Here is a 12,043-nt window from a genome sequence, read left to right on the forward strand (position 1 = left end):
TCAGGGTCCTGGGATCGAGTCCCACATCGGGCTCTCTGCTCAGCAGGGAATCTGCTTCCTCCTCTCTCTCTCTGCCTGCCTCTCTGCCTACTTGTGATCTCTCTCTGTCAAATTAAAAAAAAAAATCTTTATAGTATTTTGCTTTTTTTTCCACTATTAGTCAACTAAATTACATTCAAGTTAATTTACAATGTGTAATTGCAGAAAGTCAAGGATGTATTCTTCATTTTGATTTGATTATATTCTTGCCTCTAGATTTTTATTCTAGAAGAGGTAATAAAATGATACAATGATATTCTATTCTTTATTAGAACATCATAATTACATAGCCTACTCATCTTTGATATTTCTTTTTGGTTTATGTTATATTACAGATTCTTTCTTTTTAATCTCTTATCCTCTTGTCCTCTTCTTAGTTTGGCACTGGTGTCAGATGATCTAAATAATTATAAATGAACCAATTGACCACTTAATTCATTTAAGTATCTACTACAACCCTAAGTTGTATTATAAGCTGGGAAAAAATTTACCTGCTTGGCCAAACGAAACATGTTCTTTTTAAAAAAAAAAAATATTTTATGGGACGCCTGGGTGGCTCAGTTGTTTAAGCAGCTGCCTTCGGGTCAGGTCATGATCCCAGCGCCCTGGGATCGAGTCCCATATCGGGCTCCTTGCTCGGCAGGGAGCCTGCTTCTCCCTTGGCCTCTGCCTGCCTCTCAGTCTGCCTGTGCTCACTCGCTCTCTCTCCCTCTATCTCTGACAAATAAATAAATAAAATCTTTAAATAAATAAATAAATAAATAAATAGAAATAAAAAAATATTTTATTTATTTGTAAGATAGAGATGACATTAGGTAGAGAAGCAGGCAGAGAGAGCGGGGGAAGCAGACTCCTTGTTGAACAGAGAGCTCAATGTGGGACTTAGTCGCAGGACCCTGGGATCATGAGCTGAGCCAAAGGCAGAGGCTTAACCTACTGAGCCACCCAGGCGCCCAATGAAACATGATCTTTATCCTTGATGAGCTAAGTCTTGTGGGAGACAGGGGCAATGGGAGAAAATCATTAAAATTCTTGAGGAAGGTGATTTGATACTGATATATATTGAAAGTGTTATGGTAATACTAGGGAAGGGGTGGTTTTCAGGGGTAATGGCAGGAGATTTCTCAGTGGCCAGGTTGAGTTAGTGATCTCAGTCCAGAACAAAGAGGATGGCATTCCAAACAAAGAACACTGAACACAAAGATAATAAGGTTTACAAAAAAAAAAAAAAAAAGGATACTAAGGCACATTATAGAGTAGTGGGGTGTTTGATTTCATGGTGAGGTAGGGGATCTAATAAAATGAGGTTGTGACATGAAGAGAAACTTGTCTGAAGGAAAGCATGGCTTGGCAGAGTGGATAGTCTTCTTACCCATGCTCTACTCAGGACTGTTTTATTTCACAAAGTGGGAGCCAGTAGGCTAGAGGTCTGCCATGTTTTATATGCCTATTATGAAATTGTGCTAGAAACTTTACGTTCTTATCTCAAAAATGTAAGAATCTTAATCTTCAGGAGAACTGTGTGCGAAATTGATGTTTTCATCCCCACTCTACAGATAAGGGAATGAGTTGGTCATTTCTCCTGGGTCATAAAGTGGGAGGGGTAGTTTGCAAACCCAGGACTTTCTGGTTCTAGGACTCCTTCTTTTGGTATAATGTTTTCCTTGCCCAGGGGTCACTACAGTGGCAATACACAGTCTGAAATAAGAGGAAGACAGTCACAGAGAAATAGGAGGCCATTGCTTTAATTTAGATTACAGAGGTTTTTGAAGAAGATTAAGATGTTGGTAGTAGTGATGACAGGAAAAACAACATAGATTTGAAAGCCTTTCAGAAGTAATCGTAGTGATTAATCAAATGTTAGGAGTAAAGGAGGGGAATTGCTGATATCCTGAGGTTTCTATATTGAGTACAGATGAGTTTCGCTGAACGGGCTGAAGCAAAGCAAGGGATGAAAGGATTGGTTGATGTATGGAGACTTTATTCACAGGCAGGGTGAGTTTGTTCAGTGAAAATGCTATCTGCAATCTTCTTACGCATGTCTTTCTTACAAAAATGAGAAGGTAGATATGGCTGAAGTTGGGAAGTTTGAAATAGTATTTTATCTGTAAGTGTTGTTAGGTTCAGATGTGATTTTAATTATTCCAGGCTAGTTGTAATCATCGTCTGCAGGATTTTGACATTCCAATGCATCTTGCTTCATAAGTTCATACCCCAGGTCTTTCCTGGAAGGTTCATACACATGTATTGAGTTCTGTCAAAGCCTTTCAATAAGGAAGAACTAAGAAGTTTGAGCAAAAATACTAAAATGTGGTTATTTAGATAGTAGTTCACTAAATGACTCGATTAAAGGCTGTTAATCATTTCATCACAAACAGAAAAAGATTGGGAAAATATTAATATAATAAATCTAGGTTTAATTCCTGGTGCTCTGTAGTGACAAATTTTTTTCTTCAATGTCATTAAGAGTACTTAAAATTTTTGCTTTAGTTTCATTGTGTTTAATGCAGGACTGTACTCCTGTAAGTCAACTCCTTATCCATGATTTACTTGTGTATGAAGCCCCCAATCTTGTTTATGTTGCCCAAACGTGGCTGGGAGAGACAGCTGTGACATTATGAATCCAGCTGGCCACAGATGGATCTTTAGTGAAGCATGACTCCATATTGGTTTGGTGATCTATGTTTACTGCCTCCTGTTAAACTTTCAGAGACTCAACTCCTAAATCACCTGGCATTGACTACATTCACGTACACATAAGTAATAGATTGAAGTGAACTGGAACTTTTGTTGCTAGTGATCAAGTCTGTCACCTATAAGATCAATTTACTAGATTATAATTTTATGGACTGTTTAGCCCACGTTAGAATCCGATTAGTTTATGCCCATTTAGCACATGGTTTTCATCAGGTACAATAGTCTTGATAGCTTTTCAGGCTGTTTTGATAATGATGAACATTTCCAAGACCCTGTATGCTGAAGTCTCCACACATCTGTTATGGATTCGACAGTTAAACTCGAGATCTCAAGAAAAAATAAAAACCAAAGTCACATCCTGTAAAGAAATTCATTTAGAATTTTTAAAGAAGGTATCAAAGATTGGTATTTACCAGGAAGGCTGATAGAACTGCAAGATTTTCTAGATCTATTCATAGTGGAAATAACTAGCTAAAATAGAAAACAAACAAAAGATGTATGAATAGTTGAAATAATTAGTTAAAACTCCAAACAAAACTAAAACATTAATAGTGCCTCTAGCAAATAATATTTAATTCTAAATCACTCCCCAAAACATTGGGTATGATGCTGCACAACAACTGGCTAACATTGCTGATATAAATGTATGCCCCCTCTGTCCTTTATAGCCAGAACAGACACTATCGTTAGTGTTAATGGGTAGGCAAATCAATGAACTAGCACTTGCAAATTTTTGTGACAGGTTGCATATTTGTAATTCTGTATGTTTGTCTAAAGCAGGAAAAGTTGGAATACCTACTACCTTTTATATATCACTCTTCACTTTTATATTCATAAAGTTATTTCATAAATTGTCTATGCTATCTCATCTTCATTGTTACCATAGCATTCAGTACTCACCACATGCCCGCAGTTCAAATCTTAGTTTACTATGGTTTCTGTGATTTAATATACATAGATCTATCCATACCATATAGAAAACAATATGAATAACTTGGTTTGCTTTGTTAATTCATACAGTAAGCCAATGTTTATTGATCACATACTATATGCAGAAAGTGCTCTAAGTGCTAGGGAAATCAACAGTGAAAAGAATGGCCAAAATAGCTCCCTGTCCTCCTGGAGCTTATTATCTAGTTTTAGACACTGTTTTTCTCTTGATTTTTGGTAGTATGGCCCTGTTTCTTGACATCCTAGTAATATTTCATTGAATGATGTTTGGTATATATAAGAATGTGTAGAGGAAAAAAAAAAGAATGTGTAGAGGATCTAGATGATATTTTATTCTTCTGGAAAATGTTCATTCTTTCCTCTGTTAGGTGGGATGAACAGAAGCTGATCACCTTAATGCAGTCATGGGATGGAGTGGGTAAGGACTGATTCAGTTTCAGTATGGACCCATCCATCTCTGGTTTTCTCTCGCTTCCCACCCTTCTGTGTGTTCTCTTGGGCCGTTCCTTCTGGCAGGCTCTGAAATTATCAGTAGTCCTCTCAACATGGTGAAATTGCCAAACCTCTGCTATGCTTCTCAGAGACTCTCTGCTTAGTCTCTTGGCCCCCCCACACCCCCCAAACATAATTCATAATTTGGCAAATGTCTTGAAAGTAACCCCAGCTGTGTATCATGCTTCATTCCACACCCCTCGAAGATGAGGATCTCAGCTCCTTAAGTTCCTAATGTTTGTCTCTCCAGTTCGCTGAGAGGGCCCCTGCCCTGGCAAAGCCCAGATTTTCATCCGCTTGCCTTGCATGCAGATTGCATGCAGCTGAAGTCCCCAGAGAAAATAGAACTAACTTTTCCACAATTCCCTCTAAGTCTAGTATCTTGAATTTTTTCTAGTTTTCATGGCTTAATCAGCTCTCAGGTTGTTTTAAGCAGATTTTGAGGGGCAATTTCTGTATTTTATTTATATGTTTTAGTTGTTCTTGGCTGGATCATTAATCTCTTGCAAACTTATCCATTTTATACCTGTTTTTAGGTACTGAAATTAGAGAATGAGGTCTTCTTTTAGACATATCTATGTTACCACAAGAACGGTACCCTGCAATTTCCATCCTAGCTCAAGGTATTCCAGAACTAATTGGCAAAGTAGGCAGGTGGGGATGTGTCATTGAACACATACTTCAAAATGTCACTGAAAGAGCTGGACAGTTACTAGAGCTAATACTCTGAAGTACGCTGAGTTCACTGCCCAAGAACTGTTCACCAGTAGTGATACTGAAGGGAGTAAGAACAAGCTGTCCAAGTTAACTTAGGGGCTTTCACATGGAGGCTGCTCAGATTGGTGAACTCGGTGGGAGTCCAATACGTGAGGGTAGCTCTTATGAGCTGCAGCTTCTGCATGCTACTCTTGATTCTGTTATGAATTATCCTGAAAGGAAATAATTCTCCATCTTCATAGTCTACTAAAATACTGGGAAGTAGATATTCTTTGTGTTTTTTTTTTTTTTTTTTTATATCTCACTAACCCTTGTAGGAAGAAGATATAGAAAGCATAGTAGTTAAGTGTCTGAATTTGGGAGTCAATCAAATTTAGATTCAAGCCTTGTCCATTTACTAGATGCTTGACCTTGAGAAAATTGCAAAAACTCTCCAACGCCTCAGTGCCTTATCTGTGAAGCAGGAATAATGATACATCTCATTGCACTGACATGAAAGCTCTTGGAGACATTGTACTTAAAAGTGCTTATAATGATCTCTGGAATGTTGTAAACCAGCAGTTTATGGTAGCTATAATTATTTTAGTTATTATGAAAACCTATGGAATAGAGACTTAGAATTTTGAGGTGAGAGCTTAGGATTTTTATAAAGATCTTCTAAGGTAGGTGAATGAAACTTGTGGGAAAAAAAAGTTTTTCTAAGAGTTCATAAGTTTATTTTTGTTAGTAAGTTAAACTACTTAAATATTTGTTTATTTTATAGATAACAAACCTATAAGAAAGAACTCTAGAAAAAAAAACAACTGAATTGGGATGATTTACCTCTCAGTGACTTCAAAAAAGTATTTCTTCGTAGTTTCATTAAATAACAAACATATCATTTTCAGCTGTATTTTGTATTAAATTTTATACTAAATTTGTATTAATTTTGTATTGATCTAAGAAGAATCAAGGTTAACTAATAGTCTAAATTGTACAGGTGTTATCACGTTTAAGAAAAGGAACAAAATTCAATGTAAAAAAATTTGAGTGAAAAAAACTTGGAGAGAGAGAGAAAGAGAGAAAGAAATTTGATTCCTAATTACCATTCATTAGTTATGTGGTATTGATTGGGCAACTTAAGTGATCTCCCTGTGTCCCAGTTTTCCTGGAAAAATTGTACAATGAGAAAATAATACTAGGATTTTCTTGGATATCAAATGAGGGAAAGGAAATGAACATTACATGCGATAAGCATAATCTTGTTCTTGTATTTAATGATCAATTGTGCCTTTGAATCTCTCTTTGGGTCATGAAGACCATGAAGCAGAAGAATTTGTGACATAAAAAGAGATGATATTAAATCTGGTTATTGGTATTTAATAATTTAAACCACATGTTTTTGAATGAAATTTTACATTTCTTTATTGTGTGGAAATTTTCTCAAATGAACATTTTTTGACCATCGTTCAGGTATGATATTATATCCAAAGCCTAGTCCCAGTACCTCTTCAATGGTTCTGAGTCAACAGAACTGGAGGAAAAACAAGCTTTTCTCTTCCCTTTCAAGTTACTGTGATACAGGAATTGTTTCCACTCTCTGCATACCTGAGTGAGCATGAAATGATGCCGTTACTGAGTATTTCTGTTTGATTTTTCAAAAACTGTTGTCAGTCTTACAGCTTGAAAATGAAATGCACTTGGTAATTGGTATAGCCACAGTCAGTCTTCAGATCTAATTGGAACTGACCCAGACACCCTCAGAAGTCTTCCTAGCCTTTCAGATCTGTAAGCATATGTGATGCGACAAAGGCAGGAGAGCATGTTGAAAGGGGGGGGGGAGTCCCTTTGCGTGTTGTTGAACCAGAAGTCTTTGATACGGCTCTCTCAGTCTGGACAATGTCTTGTGTGTTTGTTTCCACAGAGCATATATCATTACAGACTATATGGGCATCCGAAATGAAAGTTTCATGAAATTAGCTGCAGTAGGGACCTGGATGGGGGACTTTGTCACAGCCTGGATGGTAAGAAATTTTAACTTCACCCATTTCAAACATTTGATGGAGGAAAATGTTCATAATGTTGGATAGACACTGCTTTTGATGGGTTTAGAGTAAAAGAGTTACTTCTCTCTTGAGTGGGACAAATTCACGAGTACAGATAAATTTAGAGATTATTTGCAATATCTGTTTACCTTAGGGGAAAAAATTCATGCAATTATCATATTAATGACGGCTGCCCACCAGGAAGTATTTGTTTATGACATAAATACCTATGTATCTATCTGTATACATATGAGCATACCAACATACACACATTAATGACATTAACAGAAACTTCCTTGTGATGTTCTAAATAATTTTGTGAAGATTGTTGTTTTTGACCTGTGCAAGTTTCAGGTAAGGAATATTGTCTGGCCTGTCTCAGAAGACCATATGAAAGATTTTTAACAGCTGTTTTTATTTTTAAAAATTTCTTTTTCACAACACATCTTTTACAATTTTATTCATATTGTTTTATTTTTATTTAATTTTTTTATTTGAATACTGGTGACACCCAGTTAACATTAGTTTCAGGTGTACAACATAATGAATCATCATCTCTGTACGTTATGCTATGCTCACCACAACCGTAGTTAGGGCTTTTCAAATAGTTTTCTACATTTATTTTCCTCATTGAACCTACAAAATTAACTTTGCATTGCTAGTATTTATTATTTTAAGCCTACAACAAATAGACAAACCATATTTCATGCTGAGTTCATCTGCCAAGAGAGTAACTTCCTGTTTCATTTAACATTTTTTGGGGGGCACCGGGGTGGCTCTGTGGGTTAAGCATCTGCCTTCATCTCAGGTCATGATTCCAGTGTCCTGGGATCGAGCCCTGCATCAGGCTCCCTGCTCAATGGGGAGCTTGCTTCTCCCCTGGCTGCCATTCCCCCTGCTTGCGCTCTCTCTCCCTCTCTCTCTGTGTCAAATAAGTAAAATCTTTAAAGCATTTTTTAAATTTAGGTATAGTTAACACAGTGTTATATTAGTTTCAGGTGTACAATGTAGTGACTCCACAATTTTATACATTTCTCAGTGCTCATCAAGATAAATGTATTCTTAATCTCCTTTGTCTGTTTCACCCCCCACCCACCCACCTACCTCTCCTCCAGCAACCACCAATTCGTTCTCTGTATTTAAGGGTCTGCTTTCTTGTTTGTCTGTTTGTTTGCTTTTGTTTTTATTTCAAGTTTTTATTTAAATTCTAGTTAGTTAACATACAGTGTAATTTAGTTTCAGGAGTGGGGTGCCTGGGTGGCTCAGTGGGTTAAAGCTTCTGCCTTTGGCTCAGATCATGATCTCAGGGTCCTGGGATTGAGCCCTGCCTCAGGCTCTCTGCTCAGCAGGGAGCCTGCTTCTCCCTGTCTCTCTGCCTCTCTGCCTACTTGTGATCAGACTGTCAAATAAATAAATAGAATCTTTAAAAAAATATATATTAGTTTCAGGAGTAGAATTTAGTTGTTCATCACTTACATCTCACACCCAGTGCTCATCACCCATTTAGTGCCCCCCGCCACATCACCTCCATCAATCCTCAGTTTGTTCTCTGTATTAAAGGTCTGGGTTTTTATTTGTCTCTTGTTTCTTAAATTACACATGTGAATGAAATCTTATGATTTGTCTTTCTCTATCTGACTTACTTTGCTTAGCATTATATCCTCTAGGTCCATTGATGTTTTTGCAAATGACAAGATTTCATTCTTTTTTATGGCTGAGTAATATTCCATGGTATATACATGCCATGTCTTCTTTACCCCCCAAAAACCAAAACACTAATTCAAAAAGATGTATGCACTTCTATGTTTATTGCAGTGTTATTTACAATAGCCAAGATATGGGAGCAACCCAAGTGTCCATTAACAGATGCGTACCTCTGTTTTAACCATTGGATTAATGAAGTACAGTATGTAGCTTGAAAGTTCTAGGTCCTATGAGTTTATAAGAGAATCTCAGAGTACAAAGAGCATAACTCTCATAAAAATGGAACATGTTAACGTTTGTTGACACCTCTCATAGGTGTAGTTAATCGTAATTGGCTTTATTCATCTTCACTTGAAAATGAGAGGACCTACCAAAGGTGAGGGTGCCCTACCGAAACAAGACTTGCAGGGACATGCCCCTATAAATAGTGTCCCAAGGAACAATTGTTGCAACTGTTACTGCCCTTTCTGTGGATAGCTTTGTCTTACCTGTGGATACTTTTGTGTCTTACCTAGAACAAATATTTTCAGGAGACAGGAAACAGTTATATCTTTCCTGCTACTACTGTGATCATCCTCTAAAAATATTAAGGAACTACCAAGGGGTTTTTGTAGCTCATTTTTGAGCCTCCTCCCATACCTGTTAAGTTTTAGAATGTTAATAGAACAAAGTACCAAATGGATCCCATTCCATTAACTTTAAAATCTAGTTTTGAAAACTGATTTATTTTATTTGTAATCAACTAGATAATAAACCAAATGTCAGGGAACATGGCTGACTCAGTAGGTAGTACATGCGACTTTTGATCTCACGGTTGTGAGTTTAAGCCTTATGTTGGACACAGAGCTTATTTAAAAAAAATGCAGAAAATTCTTCAGAAAAAAAAAAAGCCAGATATTAAGAGCAGGCTGCCTCATGTCACAAATTTCTGTTTCCATTGGGAAAAACTATTTAGAAGGAAAATTATGTCCCTTCTAAAACTATTTCCCTTTTAGAAGGGAAAGTAGAAGGAAAATTTTAAACATGTGTTTTCCATGAAATATAAGGTGATACCTTTTGAAAAATTTCTGCACTAACTGGGATTGTGATATTCTTTTCTACTGCATTTTATGGTGAATCTGCTTAATAAAATGGGAAAGAGAATTCAGAAATTTGGATTCTCTGACCTTGTTACATCTGGCTTGATCTTCCACAAATAATAATGCAATCCACTGAGCCCCAGTTTTCACATTTCTTTAAGGGGGCTAATAGTTGTTATCCATGTTATAGGTTTTCTATGAAGATGAAGTATGTGGTCCCGTGATGCTGGCAATGCGAGGGAGATATAAGTGCTGTATTGCAGCTGTTCATGTTTTTCCCAGCTTATCCCGGGCCTTTGGTCCAGTTTCTAGACCAAGGTCTGGAGTTTTCTCCAGTCACCCGTGTTAGAACACACTAAGGCAATATGATCCATTTCTTCCTGACTTCCATGCAACTCTGCGCCTGATCAAAGTCAGGGGAGAAGCACCAGACCAGCAAGCCCTAGGACCTTACGCTACAGTTTTCAGGCTTAAGTCCGCCATTTGATCCAGAAATTATTTTCTTTCCCGTGACGACATCATTATTTGTTTGTGGCCCAATTCTATCTAAACCCTCCCAGACTTTCCCTCAAGACAGTGTTTCTAATACCATATGTGGCTCTGCCTCTATTTATTAGTTTTATTTTTTTAATTGGGATTTCTTCTTTCTTTTGAATTATAAGGTGGGGTCCAATTTCTAGGACAGCCTTGAGAGGAAAACGCCTGGGGCACCTTCGACCAAAGACCTTTACCTTTTCTAACTGGATTTCTACTGTGGACTCATCTGCCCTACTCTTGTGGCTTAGCAGAATACAAATAATTCCACAGTTCAGCTGTGGCTTTTCTCTCCCTCTGAGGTCTGGCTGACCTTCATAGTTTTTCCTAAATCTACTACTGTAATGCCTTCTATTTTTGCTAGCTAACCTGGTAACTTTTTACCTTTTTCAATGCTGTAGATTACTGTGATCAATACTTCCAGTACCACCGAGGTAGGACAGGACTGAGAATCAAGAAAACTGTGTTTGAGGTTTAACCCAGCAGTGTGATCTTAAGTCACTTCACCTTCTGGGGCCTCCCATGTTTTTCTTTGTGTAAACGGAGAGAGAATCAATCCAAAGTCCTTTTCTGCTTATGTTATATGAAATATTGACCTTTCCCTGTTAGACACAGAGATAGAAATGGCAAAAGAAACACAGTGCCCTTCTGATTTGAAAGTACAGTCACACAGGGAGGCTTCCCAGAGCACATCATTTCTATTCCCATTTTTATTCACCGACTAGGTGGTAAGTTTCCATATAAATATTTATATGTCTACATATGTGTGCATTGATAACATTTTAAAAAATAATAGTTTTCCTCATGAGAGGAGTCTGAGGAGCTTTGACCTTCATTTGTCTATAGAATTCTCATCATGAAGTGAATATCAATGATGAAGGTGACTGTCATGGAAAAGTAAGTGACTATTTACATTTCCAATAAAAGTGTGCCTTTTAATGTATTTCTGAAATGGAGAATTTTTCTTTTATGGAAATAGTTCAGAACTTCCCCATGGTTTTAAAAGGCATACTGGGACTGATACATTCCCCAGGCATAGCTGATCTCAACTAGTCTCACAACTGTCTTTGCCCCTCACACTACAGAGCATCAGACTCTAGTAGGTTCAATTTCCTGGGCCATCCTGACTATTCTTAACTCTGCGGGATGCTTCATGCAGAGGGCAAAAAAAAAAAAAAAAAAAAAAACCAAAAACCAAAAACCAAACAAACAAAAAACAAACATTATCAGGGTTAAAGTTACTTTTTTTTGTCAAATAGATTTTTTTTTAAAAAACTTAGAAAAAAGTAATACTTAAAGTGATGGGTGGTATCCTTCAGCACTGAGCTGTCCATTCATGTCGACAGGAGCAGAGAAGAGCTCTGTCATGAAATTTGCCCACACTCTGTCATTGAACAAGGAACAGAGGTGTTGGCCCGTCCCACAGCACATTTCTCTCGTTTTACCATCCCTCCTTCAGAAGGGATCACAGGTTCTACTCAGGTCTAAGATGACAGGTGAGGCTGAGGACATCAAGATGGCGTTTGCTTCTCCTTCTCATTTACTACCAGAAGGAAAAAATCACTTCCTGTCTCTCTATACCTTTTCCCCAGCCCCTGCTTCTTCCTGCTCTAGTGGCTTTTCTGTTACAGCTATAAAAGGTAACCTGGCTGATGATAGTGATAGGGATATCAGAGTCCGGGTTTGAGGTTCATGGTTGTGGGTAGGGGAGGAAGGGTACACATGAGGTGAAGTTGAGTTGTGACCTAAAGATGATGATAATATGATAAAAACTGAAGTCATAAAGCATTTTTTCATCATAAAACC

At 37.4% G+C, this 12,043-nt stretch overlaps 1 protein-coding gene across 3 annotated transcripts in view; it reads left to right on the top strand.

The window, feature by feature from the left end:
- TMEM117 (transmembrane protein 117) overlaps window positions 1-12,043 on the top strand; it is a 492,194-nt gene that overhangs the window by 235,778 nt on the left and 244,373 nt on the right. For all 3 annotated transcript variants that reach the window (XM_032347946.1, XM_032347947.1, XM_032347948.1), the window contains one exon: window positions 6,800-6,899. In XM_032347946.1, coding sequence (XP_032203837.1) covers window positions 6,800-6,899 — 100 coding nt within the window. The remainder of the gene's footprint in view (window positions 1-6,799; window positions 6,900-12,043) is intronic.

This window comes from Mustela erminea, chromosome 6 (genome assembly GCF_009829155.1).
Source record: "Mustela erminea isolate mMusErm1 chromosome 6, mMusErm1.Pri, whole genome shotgun sequence".
Classification (NCBI taxonomy): domain Eukaryota; kingdom Metazoa; phylum Chordata; class Mammalia; order Carnivora; family Mustelidae; genus Mustela; species Mustela erminea.